The 20,362-nt window shown below is 42.3% G+C and overlaps 1 protein-coding gene across 1 annotated transcript in view; it reads left to right on the top strand.

The window, feature by feature from the left end:
• Nucleotides 1-18,805, top strand: part of LOC101156916 (neuropilin-1a) — a 74,628-nt gene extending 55,823 nt beyond the window's left edge. Inside the window, exons 12-18 of the mRNA XM_023965221.2 lie at nt 508-690; nt 937-975; nt 2,730-2,867; nt 4,476-4,771; nt 14,615-14,711; nt 14,832-14,876; nt 16,442-18,805. Coding sequence (XP_023820989.1) covers nt 508-690; nt 937-975; nt 2,730-2,867; nt 4,476-4,771; nt 14,615-14,711; nt 14,832-14,876; nt 16,442-16,719 — 1,076 coding nt within the window. The 3' untranslated portion in view covers nt 16,720-18,805. The remainder of the gene's footprint in view (nt 1-507; nt 691-936; nt 976-2,729; nt 2,868-4,475; nt 4,772-14,614; nt 14,712-14,831; nt 14,877-16,441) is intronic.
• Nucleotides 18,806-20,362: the final 1,557 nt, after the last annotated feature.

Genomic DNA, 20,362 nt, shown 5'->3' on the forward strand with positions numbered 1-20,362 from the left:
AAAATTCATCTGTTATTAAACAGAAGTTGTTCTTGTTGTCAGAATTTATCTTTTAAATAATAAAAGTTCTTCCTTTGTTCAGTTCAAACCATCTGTGATGTGAAAAGTCTTTTTCAAATTCAAAATGTCTCATCTTGTCTCAGCAATATCAGAGCTACCCAGCCGTACAGTTTTGAAGAGAAAGAAAGAAAACAGAGACGTCCGTGAATCCAGTGGTTTACAGGTGGTTGCATCATAATGAGGTGGAGCAGGAAGCTTGTGGCTCTTTCAAAACAGCCTTTTTTATCTGCTCCTGATGAACAGCATTCATTTGAAATAAAGAAATACCCAGAGATGCAGTTTTAATCTGAATTCTCTTTGTATTTGTCCTCCATCATGTGAAAAATGTCACGGGAACATGTTAAAAACACCTAAATCCCAATTTTCATGAGAGTGGGTCTTTAAGTGTTTGCAGTTGTGGTTGGAGCAAATCTGTCCTCTGTTTGACTTTGATTCTTCACATTCCAGACCTAACGAGCCCGGCTCCGCCCACCACGCCACTCGGCCCTACATTTTTCGTCACCACCTTCGGCGCCACCACCACGGCCCCGACCACGGTGCCGAGCACCACACAGAGCTTGGACTGCCATGAAGGTCAGCTGAACTGCGGCACGGAAGCGGAAGGGCTTGATTTGGATGAGACAGAACCAGGTAGGGGTCCCTCATCCTCCTCGCCCTCTTCATGTCAAACACTGCTTTTTCAAAGGGGGGGGGGCTTTTTGGTTCATTTACATGATATCCCATGGCCTCGCCCCTTTGTTAAATCCTCTTTAACAAGCTTCAAGCTTAAAGGCTTGAGACCCTGATTTTTAATGTGTCTTTGTTGGCTTCTGTGTGGGGGGAACAAGCCCCTCCGACCTCTGACCAAACTATGATTGTCCCATCTGTCTTCAACAGGAGGCACCGCCACGGCCAACTCCGTCACCGACATGCCAGGTGAGGATGTCCGCCGCAATCTGCTCCTCTGTTCACAGTTGGACCCTTTTCACAAGCAGGCAGAGGAGCAGCCAGCGGGCCTCATCATTCAGCATTACCAGCAGTGCTGACCACGGTGGCGGGGAGCACTCCAACCCACTTCCATTAGAGCAAATGGCTTTTTCATCGCACCAGTTCACAGATGAGCCCGGCTCGGACTGCGGGACAACTGATAGATCGCCTCCTAAATGCATCTGCAACAATTTTAACAATGTTTCTCATCTGCTGTGATGGGAAGAGCAGTTTAATTGAACGGTGGGAGAAGACAGATGGAGACAGACTGGGAAGGGGGGCAGTGATAAAGAAATGCCAAAAGGCAGCATGGCTGACGGATGAAACAAATGGATAAAAGTTACAACTGCAGCAAATTGCATGTCTGTTATCTGATTCTCTTCTTCACTAAAAGGACACTTTTTTCAAATAAAGTAGGTACGCCATCATATTGTTTAAAGGCTCTTTAACGTGCTTTTCTTAAGCCTTTCAGAACAAACTATATTGTTACTTATTTTTATATCTCATCTTTTTGGCACACTAAAGAGTAGAGTTATTTTTGGAACTCATTTTCCTACCTGGAAGTAAGACGACTCGATCTCTGAGGCACCGGCTTTGTTCCTTGTGGATGGCGCCCACTTCATGGCGTCCGCCTAGAGCCGGCCTCCACAGCATGTCTGCATTTCTCCCACTATAACATGCGGATCTCAGTTCTTGTGTCTTAAAAATGCATCATTAAATTCTGGAGTTTATGGTTAAATTCAAAACATGAAGGATTTCGTGTTTTTTGTTGAACATTTCGGCCAGAAAGCATCAGCAGCTAAACTAATCCTAAGGAGTAAACGCTGATCTGAGAAGAAGAGTGAAGGGAGAACAGAGTGAACAGTGGTGTTGAAGAGCAAAGACGGTAGAGGTGAGGAGGCAAACGCAGAAGGGGGAGTGGAGGTAAAGGAGTGAGGTAGAGGGAGGCTTGGAGAGCTGCAGAGAGAGAAGAAAGGCCTCCTGGGTCTCAATTAGGCGAGTTGAGGTACTGCGGGAAGACATCTTGGGGTTGGGAGGGTGCACTCACAGAGCATCTCTGCATCCCATTAGCCTCCCAGAAACAACACGTCGGACTTTTCCGCATTGATTCGGATCCAGCCGTGAGATCAGATTTCTAAATGACACAAATGGGAGAAAAGAAGACCATATTTTCCTGATTGGAAATGTTTTGCTAATGGTGAATATATGCAGTCTGCCTCTGTTTCTTGCTGTGGAGGGGAACAACATGCTGGAAGTCACAGTGGAGGCTGAAGTACAGTTTCTCATGATAATGGAAAGGTTGTTTCTTCAGACTGCCTCCTCGTAAACGAAGCTTATTTGTCAGTAAAGCTACTTCACATTATTAAGCTCTGCCTTCCTCTGTGTGCAGTTTGCCTCATAAGAACTTTACAAGAACCTCTAGTAATGCTTTATGTGGCTCCCTGGAAGGATTTATAAGAGCAAATCTGGGCTTTGTAGAGGAAAGTTAGCAGCTTAGTTAAAAAAGTACTAGTGAACCAACCAGAAGATAATGAATCCCAGCCATTCTGCAGCACACACTTATGAATCTGCACTGAGAAGGTCTTTGTGGTAAAACGTGTTAAGGTAGAAGGTGTTATGGGAGGGAACAGACCCTTAGGTGTATTTGGTGGTGGAAAGTTTGTGGGAAACTGATGGGTTGCACTCTCTGGTTTTTCCTGCAGCTTACGTCTGGTTCGCCTGCAGCTTTGACACGCCGTCGCTGTGCGGCTGGAACGGAGAGCGTAGCTCAGGAGCAGAATGGGTCATCCACACCAGCGAGGAGTCTGCCGTCCACAGAGGGCCCATCTTTGACCACACAGGTAGAACAAGTGTGGGCTTCTGTTCATAAATAACACCTTTTGGAGCATCTTTAATGTTGGTCTTTTAATTAGGATGATGCCGTTTTTAAGCCAAATCAAAAATCCTATCGTTTTTCTAAGATAGTTTCTGCAGAGCGGCAGTGTATCGGCTCCTGATTCACGACAATTTGAATAAAGGAATACTCAGAAATTACTTATCAACTCTGTTTCAAGCAATAAAGTCAGAAAACAGACAACGTACTATTTAAAATTAAAGTCAACACTGCTGTTGCATGTCCATCATTGAGTCATGTGAAGGACAGTGAGTTTTATTCATTGTCTTGCTGTTGTGATCAACTCTGGAATATTGTACACACCATACAGTATGTTCCAAGTTTGTGTTGTTCAGGCTAACAAGTAGTGTTTAGGCCAGTGCAATGATATCCAATATTCTGGCTATGTGACCGGAACTTCTTTTCTAGGTGTCTATTGTCACTATTTAACGGACACCCTGCAGCCATTCAAAATCCAGTATTCACCCCGACCACGGTGGTATAAATTGTTGTAAACTTTTTCAGAGGAGCAATATATCCTCTGCATTAAAATGATGTGACTAAATTTGCTAACTAGCTTCCCAAGAGGAATGAATCAAACTGGGCACAGGACAGAACCCTGGGGAACACCACAAGGTGAGGTGTTCTGAAACAGACCATCATGCATAAATCCTGAGCTCGATTGGAACTGTAGCTGAGAAACCTTGGTCAAGTCTATATACTCTTATTGGCTGGCTAACCATTTGTGTTGAAGTCTACAGCGGTCAGAGACTTCTGAGCAATGAAACATCAAGTTCAGACTTTCACGCTCAGCTCTTACGTTGTGAGAAAACAATAAACTATTGTGAGATTTTAAACAAAATGTGTCGTCATCCTAACCCTAAACTTTATCGTAAATTTTTGTCTATACCCTCAAATTTGAGACAATTTGATCTTACCTTCTCACATTGGTACATTCAAGACAAATGACTTGCCAAATGTGCATCAAATATTCAAGAAAACAAACACAACTTTAGCAAAGCCTGGAATAAATCATTTATCTACAGCAGCCTTGCAAATACGTGCAGAAAAGCACACATTTTCTCTGCCATTATTGACAGCATGACTTTAGAGATGTTATGAGCTGCAGGGTTCCTCCATAAAAGAAGAACAACCTTGAGGTCCTAAAGTGAAATCCATCACCGGGCCCCATCGCTCAGCTTTTCTCCTCGTTCAGGCGAATGGAGAGAAGGCCAGACCTTCCTGGATGTGATGGATATTGGTGTGAGGCGACAGCAACTCCACAACAAATGATTTCTCCTCCAGTTTTTGACATAACCAGATCAGCTGTAAAGAATGAGTCTTTTGTGACAGGAGGGCTGAGAGTTTCCCCTGGGGCAACTAAAATTCATTCTGTAGTTTTTAGTCCTCTGTGTGGACCAAAGCATGAAGGCTTTCAAGGCTTTTCGTCATAAATACTTGATCCTTTTTGTGTTAAAAAGTGCACTAAATGCATATTTGCATGCTTCTATGTTGTTTTAAAGCTGCAGAAAAGCTTCTTTGCTTGACACTTTCTGTCTTTTACTGCCCCCTGCAGGCAGACCTGGGAACTTCATCCACATGCAGCTGACTGACAGAGACGCTCCGAGTAAAACTGGTGGGGAGAACAATGAGGAGGTCAGGGTGGCCAGGCTGATCAGCCCCTCCATCAACACACAAGACACCAGCCTCTGCATGTCGTTTTGGTACCACTTGTCCACCGGACACAATGGTGCGCTGCTTGTCAAGTACAGAAGGGATGAGGAGGCGATCCTGTGGGTCAGTGACAAACACAAGGGCAGCCGGTGGAGGGAGGGACGCGTTTCGCTGCCGAGGTCAAGCCACTCCTTCCAGGTAAACCTTAAGTCACTGCACCAAATTAAGTATTTGTCTGTTTTTTTATTTCCTAAAATAATGTTTTTTTTAACAGAAACAAAAATTGAAAGGCTTTTCATATTAAAACAGCAAAAAAAAGATGAGGTAGGGTTTATTTCTAAACGGAAAAGTCCAAAGAAATGATGACCAAAGAAAATCTGTTGAGATCCTAGTTATAGTTGTAGTTATATATAAAACAAAAACACCCCAACATCTGCAATAATCAGTTATTCATGCATACAAATAAATATGGCCAGTTCTTGGTTTTAGTAGAAGAAACTAAATGCATTTAAAAAAAAAAAAAAAAGAATTTGGTTCTAATCTTAAAGCTCGAGTTAGTGTCTGCCTCCAGAGCTGAAGCAGGCAGTTGACGGCTCAAGTCCCATTCTAACATGGAAATTCTAAAAAAAAAAATCTTCTCTAAGAAAAATGGAACTGAGATCTTTAAGTTATGAGGGAACTTAGTCTTTAGAAGATTATGTGTAAGACGTCAAAAGAATTTGAAACTGTAAAAGAAATTCAAAACGCTGTAATCTCAGCACCATTGTGATGTGAAAGTCAGCAGAGTTCAAAAGTATGGAATTACAAATCTGCCAATAAGTGAAAGGGCGTAAAGACAACTAAGCGGGCGTATTTAGGAACTGAGTGAGTGAACCTTAAAACCACGCAGGCGCAATTCTAACTGAGAAGTGATCTTTCGCGGTCAATTCCTTTTTGCGCGCTCATGTGGATTTACGCTCAGTATTAAGGGGGGCGTTTTTGTCACTTTTGGGGCAGGAACCTTTCTGGTTGATCTGATTGGCTGAAATTTGCATGGCCTATCGGCGAGGCAGAGGGGCGGGACCTTCATTTTCAGTGCGGGGGGGGGGGGTTAACAGGCGGCTCTTGAGCTGCGTGCGGATCTCTGCCTTTTATCATATTTTCTATATTCAGTACTTTCACAACCATAAGGCCGTGAAAGAAGACCCCCCCCCCCCATAGTACAAAGGAGCAGATATGTGAATAATGCAGAACAACTTCGTTTGGAAACCCTGGAAATGCAAAGAGACACGATTATGAGGCACAGTTTAAACTGCAGCTATCAGCTACGCGGAGGAACACGGGAATAGAGCAGCAGCAGTTCGGTTAAATTAGATCTTCACAGACGGACTTCCTGCTTCAATAACTCTTCTGATAAACGTTCAAATGTGTCAGCAAGTATCTCACTCATTTTGTATTAACACAGAGAGTGAACTACAAAAGCATTTTTAAAGAAAAAAATTCGTTTTTATTGCCTTTTAATCAGAATTGTTCGTTTCAAGCTGTGAATGCAAACAGAGCAGCGAGCCGGCTGCTAAGGGACCGTCAACAAAGTGCAACCTCTGTGAAACAGCATTATGTAAAAATCAGTAAACTTTTAAAAAGCGAATACATGTCTATATTTATATGAACTGATAATGAAGACTCGTCAGCATAGTCATGCTACATTATTATTTATTATACTAAATTTAGTTAGAAAGTCAACCACTGTTTTATGCTTATAGTTTTTATAATTTAATAGAGATATGAATCATAACATAAATACTCAATAGCTCTGAAGATACTAAAGCTTCTGTCACCAAACCTCCTGTACTGAGTAATCATGACCTCATTGTCCTACTGCAATAAAGATTATGTCATAATTCACGTTGTTTATTGTTAGGAATTTTTCATATTTAAATATTGACCAGATATGGTCAAAAATGCTCAATGGCTTTGAAGATGCTGTAGTTACTGACACAAAACTTCCTGTACTGATTAATCATGACCTTATTTTATTTTATTATATTATATTTTCCTACTAAAATAAAGATTTTGCAAAAAAAAAATCTGGCATCTTCAGAGCTATTGAGGATTTTTGACCAAATCTGATCCATTTGTAAATATGAAAAATTCCTATAAATAAACAAAGTGAACTATTGACATTCTTTATTTTAGTATGACAATAAGGTCATGTCAAGTTACTGATAACTTTAGTCATCATTCATATCTATTAAAATTTGAAAAAGTATATGCAACAAGATAAAATAAAGATGGACTTTCCTACAAAATATGTATTGTAACAAGAATATGCATTACCATAATTTTATGATTTTTTTGTAAGATTATTGATTTTTACACAGTGGTGTTTCATAGTTCAGAGGTTGCACTTTGTTGACGGTCTCTTGGCAGCCGGCTGCTGCATGTCTGCATTCACAGTTTGAAGCGAACAATTCTGATTAAAAGGCAAAAAACGATCTTTTTTCTTTAGAAATGCATTTGTGGTTCACTCTCTGTGTTAATACAAAAGGATTGAGATACTTGCTGACACATTTGAACGTTTATCAGAAGAGTTATTGAAGCAGAAAGTCTGAATCTGTGAAGATCTTTCTAACTTATCGAACCTCTGCTGCCAGAGAATTTAAAATAATGAATCCATGGTTCACAAGTGAGGACGCTGGAAAACTAACTCCGACAAGACAAGAAGACGCAGCAGCAGCTGAGTTTCCGCGGAAAAGGAAAGGCCTGTGTTGGAAGATCGACTCGAGGCTGAGCGCTGCTACTTCCAGCAGATGACCGTGAAATGCTGTCCATCCTGCCCCCTTACCGGGACGCAGCAACGGGCGAGTTACGCCAGGACTTAAACTTGGCCTGACGCGTCTGCTTTCACTGTTCTTTGGAGCCGCAGGGCAAAGAGACGGAGTCTGATGATCATGAGGAAAGGGAAGCTGGCGTGTTTGATAGAGATGTTGAAAAACACTCAAAACTGAAACGGCGCCGTTTAATCCAGTGCTGTTGTAAGGAGAGGAGAGGAGGGGGTTATGAGAAATAATATGGCTTTAATTGTGTGCCTGTCTGGCAGGTCAGTGTGTGGTGTGGCTCTTTGACTATCACAGTTAGAGATGTCGGCTCTTTGTGTCAAACTTGTTTGTCCCCCCCTGTTAGAAGCAATCATAGAAAAAAAAACGCGGATGTAACGTGGATTAAAACATTAACCAACGACCCAAAACTAAGGTAAGAAAGTCCAGCGGGTTTTTCTGTGCTGTATGTTTTTCTCATGTGAAATTCACTGCATTTGTCACCGTTTTAATGCTTTTAATCCACGTTACAGCCGCCGTTCGATTTCTATTAAAGCCCCAAAATGAAAGTCCCGCCCCGCTGCTTGACATGCAAATTTCAGCCAATCAGATCAACCAGAAAGGTTCCTGCCCCGAAGTGACAAACACACCCCTGAATGCCGCCCCCAAGTGACAAAAACGCCCCCTTAACACTGAGCGTAAATCCAGGTGAGGGCGCAAAAGAGAACTGACCGAGCAGGATCACTGCTCAGTTAGGATTTCATCCGTTCAGTTGTAAAATATGGGGTCGCTTGGTTAGAATTGCGCCATCACAGTTTTAAGGTTCACTCACTCAGTTTCTAAATACGCCCGCTTAGTTGTCTTTACGCCCTTTCAATTTTTGGCATTTATGTTATTCGATACAAAAGCCTGGTTCAAATCTCCACAGCAAACATTTATTGCGCAGTCAAAAGAAAATAGTTAAAGGATTTGTAAAATGTCAAACCGATCACAAAAGAAAGTAATCAATTGCCAAAAAATTGTTTGAAAGTTAATTTAGATTTCTGGTAACAGACTTACCGAAATGTTAAAGTTTGACGCAAGACCACCTACCTGTATTGAGGCATCTAATTGTTCAGTGTATAACTTCAATAACTTGAACTACAGACAAAAATATGAAAAAACTGGGATAATCAAGAACACGTTAACAAGGTATCAGAGCAAGAACGGTTATTCTGACCAATAGAAAGACTGAGTGACAGCTGCTTATTTCTCCATAGAAGTCTATAGGATTTTGGCTTTTTTGGAGCCAGCAGGTACTTCCTGTTTGGAATGTCAGGGGGAGGAGTCACTCAGTCCAGTTCTCCTTCAGTCAATGAGAGGGAGAGAAACAAAAAACTGCTTAAAAACAGAAACAGAAAACACAAAACAGCAGGTGATAAATGTTAGCATTTTCTTTTTTCTTTTCTTTTTCGAGTTTTCAAAATGTATTAAAATCTAAATAATGTTTTTAATTCACATTTTTGGTTAAGTATTCAACATTTCCTTTACGTTTACAAAGTGTACCTTTGATTTCAAAACTGTTTTTTACATTTTTTTTTTCAAATTTACCCTCTTGTTTTCATTCATTTTAAGCTTGTGCTGATTTGACTCAATAACTTTCTACCTGAATGAATTTGTGTGAATAGTACGGTGGCCCAGAAGGGTCACAACACAACACATTAACTTTACACACAACACATTAACTTTACACACAATCTAGCCACAGGGGTTGCAAGCCAGTTACTTCTGTGCCGGTCCCAAGCCCGGATAAATAGAGAGGGTTGCGTCAGGAAGGGCATCTGGCGTAAAAATTGCCAAAATAACCATGCGAATCATCCACAACACTTTAGACATACCGGATCGGTCGAGGCCCGGGTTAACAACGACCGCCACCGATGCTGTTAACCTACAGGGTGTCGGTGGAAATTTGACTACTGTTGGTGGAAGAAAGAGGGGAGGCAGAAGGGTCCGTTGCCAGAGAGAGAAGGGAAAAGGCAGGAACATAGGTTTGAGAATAGGGACTCTTAACGTTGGCACAATGACAGGGAAAGGCAGAGAGCTGGCAGACATGATGGAGAGAAGGAAGGTAGATGTACTGTGTGTGCAGGAGACAAGGTGGAAGGGCAGCAAGGCACGTAGTATTGGAGGAGGATACAAACTGTTCTATCATGGTGTTGATAGGAAGAGAAACGGGGTAGGAGTGATTCTGAAGGGGGAGTTTGGAAACAGTGTTCTAGAGGTGAAAAGAGTCTCAGACAGGATGATGAGCCTAAAGTTAGAAATTGAAGGGGTGATGGTGAATGTAGTCAGTGGGTATGCGCCACAGGTTGGCTGTGAGTTAGAAGTGAAGGAGAGATTCTGGAGTGAGTTGGATGAGGTCATAGAGAGTATCCCCAGAGGAGAGAGAGTTGTTATTGGAGCAGACTTTAATGGGCATGTTGGTGAGGGCAACAGAGGTGATGAGGTGATGGGCAGGTTTGGTGTGAAGGAAAGGAATCTGGAGGGACAGATGGTGGTGGACTTTGCGAAGAGGATGGAAATGGCTGTAGTCAACACTTACTTCCAGAAGAGAGAGGAACATAGAGTGACATACAGAAGTGGAGGTAGGAGTACTCAGGTGGACTACATCCTATGTAGACGAGGTCATTTGAGAGAGGTTAATGACTGCAAAGTGGTGGTAGGAGAGAGTGTAGCCAGACAGCACCGCATGGTGGTGTGTAAGATGACTCTGGAGGTCAGGAAGAAGAAGAGAGGGAAAACAGAAAAGAAGACCAAGTGGTGGAAGCTACAGAATGAAGAAACTTGTGAGGAATTTAGGCAGAAGTTGAGGCAGGTCCTGGGTGGTCAGGATGAGCTTCCAGATGACTGGGAAACTACAGCAGAGATTATCAGGGAAACAGGTAGGAAGGTGCTAGGTGTGTCATCTGGAAAGAGGAAAGACGGTAAAGACACTTGGTGGTGGAATGAGGAAGTACAGGAATGCGTCCAGAGGAAGAGGTTGGCTAAAAGGAAGTGGGATGTAGAAAGGACTGAGGAAGGTAGACAGGAGTACAAGGAAGCGCAGCGTAGAGTGAAGAGAGAGGTGGCAAAGGCCAAACAGAAAGCTTACGATGAGCTTTATGACAGGTTAGACACAAAGGAAGGAGAGAAGGACTTGTACAGGCTAGCCAGACAGAGAGACAGAGATGGGAAGGACGTGCAACAGATAAGGGTGATTAAGGACAGAGACGGAAAGGTGCTAACAACCCAGGAGAGTGTACAGAAAAGATGGAAGGAGTATTTTGAGGAGCTGATGAACGAGGAAAATGACAGGGAAAGAAGGGAGGAAGATGTGGTTGTTGTGGAGCAGGAAGTAGCAGAGATTGGAAAGGATGAGGTTAGGAAGGCTCTGAAAAGGATGAAGAGCGGAAAGGCCGTTGGTCCTGATGACGTACCTGTGGAGGTATGGAAGTGCTTAGGAGAGACAGCAGTGGAATTTCTAACGAGGTTGTTCAATAGGATTTTAGAGAGTGAGAAGATGCCTGAGGAATGGAGGAGAAGCGTTCTGGTCCCGATCTTTAAGAACAAGGGTGACACGCAGAACTGCAGCAACTATAGAGGAATAAAGTTGATGAGCCACACAATGAAGCTGTGGGAAAGAGTAGTGGAAGCCAGGCTTAGGAAGAAGGTGGAGATCTGTGAGCAGCAGTATGGTTTCATGCCCCGTAAGAGCACCACTGATGCCATTTTTGCTTTGAGAATGTTGATGGAAAAGTACAGAGAAGGTCAGAAGGAGCTGCATTGTGTGTTCGTAGATTTAGAGAAGGCGTATGACAGGGTGCCGAGGGAGGAGCTGTGGTACTGTATGAGGTCGTCTGGAGTGGCAGAGAAGTATGTCAGAGTAGTTCAGGACATGTATGAGAGAAGTATGACGGTGGTGAGATGTGCTGTAGGTCAGACAGAGGAGTTCAAGGTGGAGGTGGGACTACACCAAGGATCAGCTTTGAGTCCTTTTTTGTTTGCTATGCTGATGGACAGGCTGACAGACGAGGTAAGACAGGAATCTCCCTGGACAATGATGTTTGCGGATGACATTGTAATTTGCAGTGAGAGTAGAGAGCAGGTGGAGGAAAAGCTAGAGAGGTGGAGGTTTGCTCTGGAAAGAAGAGGTATGAAGGTCAGTCGTAGTAAGACAGAATACATGTGTCTGAACGAGAGGGATCAAGGTAGAAGCGTTAGGTTACAGGGGGCTGAGGTGAAGAAGGTGCAGGAGTTTAAGTACTTGGGGTCAACAGTTCAGTGTGATGGGGAGTGTGGAAAAGAGGTGAAGAGGCGAGTGCAGGCAGGTTGGAGCGGTTGGAGGAAAGTGTCAGGAGTGTTGTGTGACAGAAGAGTGCCAGCAAGACTCAAAGGAAAGGTGTACAAGACAGTGGTGAGACCAGCTCTGCTCTATGGGTTAGAGACGGTAGCAGTGAGACAGAGACAAGAGGCTGAGATGGAGGTAGCAGAGATGAAGATGTTGAGGTTCTCCTTAGGAGTGACCAGGTTAGACAGGATAAGGAACGAGTACATCAGAGGGACGGCTCATGTTGCCTGTGTTAGCGACAAAGTCAGAGAAGCCAGACTGAGATGGTTTGGACATGTTCAGAGGAGGGATAGTGGATATATTGGTAGAAGGATGTTGGAGATGGAGCTGCCTGGCCGGAGGGCAAGAGGACGGCCAAAGAGGAGATATATGGATGTCTTAACAGAGGACATGAAGTTGGCTGGTGTTAGGGTAGAAGATGTCCATGATAGAGTGAGGTGGAAAAGGATGATTCGCTGTGGCGACCCCTGATGGGAAAAGCCGAAAGAGAAAGAAGAAGACATTAACTTTACACACAACACATTAACTTTACACACAACACATTAACTCACAACAGAACACATTAACACACAACACAACACATTAACTCACAACACAACACATTAACTCACAACACAACACATTAACTCACAACACAACACAATAACTCACAACACAACACATTAACTCACAACACAACACAATAACTCACAACACAACACAATAACTCACAACACATTAACTCACAACACAACACATTAACTCACAACGGAAGTAAAGCAGCAATGGAAGTGATTCTATTCTGAAATTTCCACTGGGCTGAGCGGCTAACTACCTAACAGAAAGTAACGTCACAGTGAGCTGTGGAGGGAGCATGATTTTCTACAAGAGAAGCTAGCAGCAGCGTTGCCAGATTGGGCGGTTTTGGGTGTAAATTTGCGGTCAAAAATGCATAATTTGGGCGGTTTTAGGGTCGGTTCAGCGGGTTCTTTCCCACTCATGAATATATAATAGCGGCCTACGTTAGGCCGTGTGGCTTTTGGAGTTCTACTGAAGCTCCGTGAACGGCAGAGCTTAATGGACCGGGCTCTCATCTAACCTGTTGTTGGGGGAGTGCAACGCCCCGCCTCTTAGAAATTGTGTTCATTAAAGCCTGACAGTGCGATCTCTCCACATTTGTCGTGTCAAGTGTTGGGGACCGCGTGCGAATGTGTGAGAGGAAGAGGGAGGGGAAGAAAGGAGAGGAGCGCGTGCAGGGACCAGTGTTGCCAGATTGGGCGGTTTTGGTTCTAAATTTGCGGGTAAAAATGGCTTTGGGCGGGTATGCATAATTTGGGCGGTTTTAGGGTCTGTTCGGCGGGTTTTTCCCCTCATGAATACGTGAGGCTGGGTGGCTGTTGAAGTCTTATGTTCTGAAGCTCTGTGAACGCACCAGGCAGAGACGCTTAATGGGTTCTGTCACCTAACCTGTTGTTGGGGGTTTGCCGCCCCGCCCCTCCTCTTAGAAGTTGCGTTGTTTAAAACTGTCACCGCGGTCGCGTGTGGGCGGAGCTACGAGCTAACGTTATGGTCTGATCGCTGCATGTCTGTGTTTATCAGTGCATGGTAGACACGGAGAATGTGGAGAGATCAGGTTTAATATTTTGGAGAGTTCTACTTGGTAATCATGTTTCCATGTTTGAGTTCATGAGATCGTCCCAGAAAGTCTCTGCTTCAACTCCTGCAGGGAAAGCTGCGTGTGAATCTGACGCCATGTTTGCATCTCTCTGACAGTTTGAAGCCAACGCCCCTCCTCCGCCTCTCTACCTGCTTTTCCGCTCCACCTGTTCACATCCTCTGTAGCTCAGAGTTGTTTTCCCCCTTTTTCACCCCTCCAGTGTGTCCAACACAGAGAGCGCTAAATACGGTCATCATAGCAGCAGGTTGACACGGTAGTAGTCGGGGCGCTTTGGCGCAAGCGCAGCACAAGGATGGAAGAGGTTATACATAGGTTATGGCGGGTTAAGAAAATGAATGGAAGAAGGCCGGTCCGCTGTACAATACTGTACTCCTTTTATTAATAGTCTGAACTATCTTTGATTTTGAGAAATGTTTTATTTTGAAAAATCACCGCATTGGGCACTTAATCAGCCCAGTAGGGGAAAAAATCTTCAAAAGCTATATATTGTTGTTTCTCCCAATCATAGATAGATAGATAGATTTGATTGTGCTTTTAGACTGGACAGGTAGCTGTGAAAAAGCCATTCGAGTAATATCCCCTTTCTACATCTGTGATTTGTGAATGTGTAATTCATTTGACATGATCTTATTTTTTTGCCCCCCCCCCCCCCGTTGGGCGGGTTTTTGCGGTGTCTGGTGGTTTTCAGATGACTTTTGGGCTGGAAAACTGTGACTCTATCTGGCAACACTGGCAGGGACTGGGAGGGTGTGTGGGTGGGTGGGGGGTGTTGGGGACCGAGTGAGTGTGAGAGGAGGGGGCTGAAGAACGGAGAGGAGCGGAGCACGTGCAGCGACAGAGAGGGGTGTGAGTGCAGCACGGAGGAGTGTGCGTTAACATTGTGTAGCTTCTCTTGTAGAAGAAACATGCTCCCTCCACAGCTCACTGTGACGTTAATTTCAGAATAAAAGCACTTCCATTGCAGCTTTACTTCCGTTGTGAGTTAATGTGTTGTGAGTTATTGTGTTGTGTTGTGAGTTATTGTGTTGTGTTGTGAGTTAATGTGTTGTGGGTAAAGTTAATGTGTTGTGTTGTGAGTTAATGTGTTGTGGGTAAAGTTAATGTGTTGTGGGTAAAGTTAATGTGTTGTGTTTTGACCCTTCTGGGCCACCGTAGAATTGCAGCTCTGAATGATTCCTCAGATGTTTGCACATCTGCATGTAATGCTCCATGTGTGCCTGCAGGTGGTGGTAGAGGGCATTGCAGACAGACACAGCACAGGCCACATAGCTGTGGACAACATCCAGATCATGGATGGACTCAGCAGTGACGATTGCAGGGGTGCGTTGCTTTGCTAGATGTCAGAAATGTTTTAAAGCTGATGTCTTTAGTCATGTTTGGCTGCCTCACATCCTCACACATGACCTTAGACCTCATGGATGTTCTACTTTTTGACTCCAGATCCAGAAGTCCCCACGTCTCCACCAACTGAGATCCTGATGCTCCGTAAGTATTCTGAGTAACTGCCTCAGTAGACGATCTGGATGTTTACTCTGCTCTATAGGGTGCACCGGAGTATAAGGCGCACCGTCCATAAATGGTCTATTTTCAAACGTATGTCATATATAAGGCACACCGAACTGTAAGACGCATTAATCGAGACGAAAGCGTCAGAGATGAGCCCATGAGTCAGTCAGACTTTACTAACCGCATTCACAGTAACTCTAGAACTTGGGACACACAACATGTTAGCCACATTAGTGTATTTACAATATCTGTAACTCCCAACCTTGGGACCACTACACGTTCGCCATGTTAGCGTCTTCACAATAATTTGATTTGATTTGAAATGGTTTATTTCAAGCAATCAAATAGAAATAATACACAAAAACAATATAATCATCAGTTATACATTCATACAGTAACTAATCAAACTTAGGATAATTAGACATAATTAATAAAAATTGCTTGAAAGGGAGTGGAAGGAAGCGAACTTATATAATCCCACCCCGTTATACTATAACCATTTTATTACATGATTTATCAATATCCGGTTCCTAGGTTTTATCAGACAGAATTAATAATCATAAGGTATCAATAAAGCAAATGCCAAAGATGAATTACTTAAGTACTACGTCAAAAATAACTATTTTAGAAATCAACATGGCAAATTCAGCATCTGAAATATATGCAAATAATGTTACTTTTAAAAGTCATTCATATGCTTTAAAACATAATACTATATCAGTAAAATAGACACAACACTGTTTCAGGAATTTTCATAGCAAAAATTTCATCAAGTATCAAAAGTTAAAAACATGTGCAAAGTTATGCTACATTAGGAAAGATTTTTGAATCAATTTATCAATTTTAGGAGCTAGTGAAGTAATATCATCAAAAGTCAATCAATTTAACAATTTTCAATATTCATTTTCGCTCGAGGCTTGATTGGTACTCCAGTGAGAATGACATTATTCATCCTTACTTGCTGTTCCACATTGTCCAGTCTTTTCTCCAGAATCTCGACCCGGTTTTCTCGCTGCTCGTTTTGAGCCCGAAATCTTCGGAACTCTTCCATCATCTCCCAGAGCGGTGTTAGCTTAGCCGACACTTGATCCATAAAACTTTTCAGCGTTTCTTGAAGAGACTTTTTGAGATCTTCATATTCCTGGGGTTACATAACACCCAAACTTGTTTGGAACTCGTAATAAAACAGACTAACACTATGACAGAGAACTGTGTTCCTCTCAAAGTCGCTTCAACATCAGTAAACACAACCTGAATGAATCCATATAAGGCGCTTTGGATTATTTTTATTTTTTTCGGATACTTTATTTATCCTCAATGGGGAAATTCTTCTCCGCATTTGACCCATCCCCTGGGGGAGCGGTGAGCTTCAGTTGAACTGCGCTCGCGAGGCGGTAGCATTAGGGGTCTTGCCTAAGGACCCTCACATTCAAAGGTGCATTCTCGTATTGTGAATAAAATAAGGCTGTAAGTGCACCTTGTAGTGCAAAAAATAAGATCCACTTGAAATGTCTTAACCTGAATCTTTTTTCTGTCTCCTGCAGCCATTGACTCCTTCTCACAGGATTCTGGTAAACCCAGCGGCCAGAGCAACATGCTGGAGACCCTGGATCCCATCCTGATCACCATCATCGCCATGTCGGCGCTGGGTGTCTTCCTGGGCGCCATCTGCGGTGTGGTGCTGTACTGTGCCTGCTCACAGGGCAGCATGACAGACAGGAACTTGTCCGCCTTGGAAAACTATAACTTTGAGCTTGTGGACGGCGTGAAGCTAAAGAAGGACAAAATGAACGGACAGACGAATAATTACTCAGAGGCGTGAGTGGGACTCAAGGGGCGGAGCTGTGACTGCTCTGTGATGGACATGCAGCCAGTCAGGACAGAGGGAGGCGTGGCTGAAGCCAACAATGGGACGGCAGGGTGGGCTGACATTGAGCCGATTCTATTCTAATTCTCAGGAGTGGCAGTGGAAGAGACTGACCTGTAGGGGGCACTGTGTAAAAAATTTGTACAGCTAAAAAAAGAAAGAAAACTACAGATTCTCTGTTTTTTGGACGTGCTTTGTTCATGTAATCACATGCTGGTGTTGAGACCAATTCAGAGGGGAGAAATGGTTTTGTGTCGTTTTATGAAAGGCCTTTCGTTTGTCGTTCAGACGTCGTCGTTTCACAGAATGAGCAAAGCTTGTGAAACTTGGGCTCCTTAGCTGCTCATACGTCCTGGTGAGAGTGTGAACGTGCACATTTGCATTGAAGGCACGTAGATAGATGAACACGTGAGGTGTGTGCTTGTGTGAGTGCGAGTGAAGCAGGCGCCATCAGGCCCCGTTGACCTGCATCCAGCTCCGGCAGTGCCTTTTTTCTTTATTCCCACCCTCCAGTTTTTCTGTTGCCTTTGGTTCCGCTGGTTCTTTCCTCATCAGCTGAAAGCTCCTTCACAGAAAGAGCATCTGCAGACTGCGATCAGAGCAGCGCTTCGAGGCTCCTGGTCTGTACATCCTCATGCCTTCTTGACGATTGTTCTCACATGGACTAAACTCTTGAACGATCTTTAGCTTCTGGAAGCCAGAAGAAGTCGCGTCGGAGCTCCGAAAGCCTCATTTTCATGGCACATGACACATCCAACAGATTGTACATACGTTTTAATATATTTGAGCACCCTCTTTTATAGAAAAAGGATCAAAGTGCTGCAGCATCCTTTCCTTTCTTTGTGGAAATGAAGCTCCTGGTTTGTTCCAGACGGATGGTTACAAAGAGTCTTTTTTTCACCACAGGGTAAAACGGAAAACCTCAGCACCAGGAAAATGGATCATGGGCCACAATCAAGGTTCTTCTCTGTGTCTCAGAACATTACTGTTTGAGATTTATCAGGAAGACTGCCCTAAAAAGACATGAGGGGTTCAGAACTGGATTTCTGGATTAAAAACTCCTTGGATTCTTCTCCTAATGGAAATGGTTGCATTTTGATGTTTTTTCTTCATTAAATTACTTGAAATGAAGTGAAAGTGTCTTTGTTCAAATTGGCAAAAAGCAATTTTAAAACTTTTTGAGCAATTAAATTCCTCAATCACTTTGTTTTACTTACTAAAAGCCAATTCTGTTGTTATTGGTGTTGATTTTTTTAAGTAATTAGCCTGAATTTGAATTTAATTTACTCAAAATTTACTGTGTTTTAAATTTGCACAACAAAAATGAACCAAATCAGCCTCCAGACAGTCATTGACTTCATTTTAAAGTAGTTATGATTCATCCTATAGAGAAACTTGACTCTGTTTGGCCGCTGAAACTTTTCCTGGTTTTTCACTGCACTCACCTTCAGAGCAGAAAACTAAAGCATTTGACATGGTAGAAAAGATGCTGCAGCACTCAAAGTGAAAACAAATGTTGCACTGATATATTTAAAAAAAACTCTATGTGTTTATATTGTTGATTAAGGAGAGAAGTGGTGGGGAGAGAACAGTGTTATTGTTCCTTTTGCTTTTCCACAGTGTTAGAGCTCTAAAATGTACAATTTGCAGAGATGGGTTTCATTCTCAAAGCGTCTGTTTTGAAGCGTAACTGTTTTATTTACTTGCTATAATATCACCTTGTGTTCTGTACTGTCACTGATTGTACGTGCCATGGTTTCCTTACTTTTTTTTCTTTGTATGAAAAGTAAAGAGCTATTTTTTTTGTCGGTATCTTTTCTGTAATTTGTCGTCTCGTTAAAAAAGAAAAAGACAAACAAAAAAAGGACATGTGGAAGTGAAAAGAATTGGAACGCAGTGAGGCCTTATGTGACTAAAAGTATTGTTTGTACTTTGACTTTCTGGCCAGAACCCAGACTCATCTGTCGCTGTTGTCTCAGACTCTCATCACTGACTATTACATTCCAAAGAGTTGGATCAAATAAATGTTTTAAGTAACAAACTCTTTCTGTTTATTCTAAAACTTGCCTGGTTTGATTTTCTGCTGTCAGAACCACCATTAAGGTACACATTTAAAGATTTTAAAAACTCTTTCATAAACCTTATTTCTATAAATATACATTAAATGGTGGACTAGTTTTCTGAGAGATTTCTCAGTTAAAAGTGATATAAACCCAGTTTATTCCTCTTTCTGTAGCCCTAAAACAGGCTCTGTAGAAATGAGTGAGAAATTCCTGAAATTTAACAAAATTCTTTAAACGGACAAAAAATGTCAATGGGCTAAGTAAATTAGTCTTTTCAAGAATTCTTATCTTAATTTAAAAAATCTAGTCACTAAGACAGGTTTTCTTAAATTAAGATTTTTTTGGCTGTAGAAAGTTATATTGATAAGATTATTTTCAAGTTTTTGGTGTTTTTACCTTCTTAACATTCTGATTTTGCAGTGTATAAATAGCAGGTATTTTAATATATATTATTTCCCTAATTTAGCAAAACACCTTTTAAGATATGTTTGACATGTCACCAGAGGCTGGTTGGTGTTTCAACTAAAACCACCAGGGGGCGCCCTATGGCCAAGCCAGAAGAGCATTTTTATCTATTTACTCAAGTAAATCTGTATTTTGATAGTGAATGGATGCGAGGAAATTTTAAGAGAATTCCTGCTCTTGTCTTGTCATCAGTGTGTAAATCATGCCGTTTTCAGTGGTGAAAACAACATTTAGCGTCAGAGGAGTTAAATTTGGAGGATCTGGGGAGGAGCATATGACAAAAACTGTGATGAAATCAAATCTTATTCAACAGAAAAGACCATCCTGTTTGTCTGAACTGACATTCTGCTAAGAACCATGTAAAAAGGCATTTATCAGTACATTTAGAGCAGTTACGTTGTACTTTACCAAGAAAATGACCTTGCATGTATTCTTGATGGAAATAATCCCAGAGACGCATGTTACTGCTGAAAGCTTCAATATTAAGGTCTAAACTTGGACCCGGAGGACAAACTCCAGGCAGGATGACATGAACATTTTTTCTCTTGGCAAAAAGTAGTAGTTTATTTGATTAAGTATACTTGAGTATAGCAAGTAAAAGGTAAACTTTATATATTCTCCTTTATGTTTACGTCTACTTTTTGCTTAGTTCAACTAATACTAAAACACTATGACAGTGTTGTTTTCTCAGTAATTCTGTTGTCTCCCCATAGATGGCGCTCTACAAATATATTGACCTTTATTTAGATGCAAAAAGTTGTTCTGCATTTATGTGGTGTTGAATGATTTGTTGTTTCTCTGATGTTCATTTGTGTTTTTCCAGTTGGACAGTCACTTTTCAACCCCCCAACACCACATGAATGCAGCATTTCTCTAAGTTTGCATTTTGAAAGCTTTGCTCATGTCTAAAAATGTACAGCCCCCACTACCTTCCCTGTGTCTAGACCTGATTTACAGTAATGCATTCTAGAAGATAACAACGTGCAGCCTCAGTAGTAGGACTCTTTCTGAAACCCAACTGCATGGGATGTAGAAGGGCCTCTTTTTCTAGATGTGTTGATAACTGCTCT

Source organism: Oryzias latipes, chromosome 17, assembly GCF_053564925.1.
Source record: "Oryzias latipes strain Hd-rR chromosome 17, Olatipes_Hd-rR_3.1".
Lineage (NCBI taxonomy): Eukaryota > Metazoa > Chordata > Actinopteri > Beloniformes > Adrianichthyidae > Oryzias > Oryzias latipes.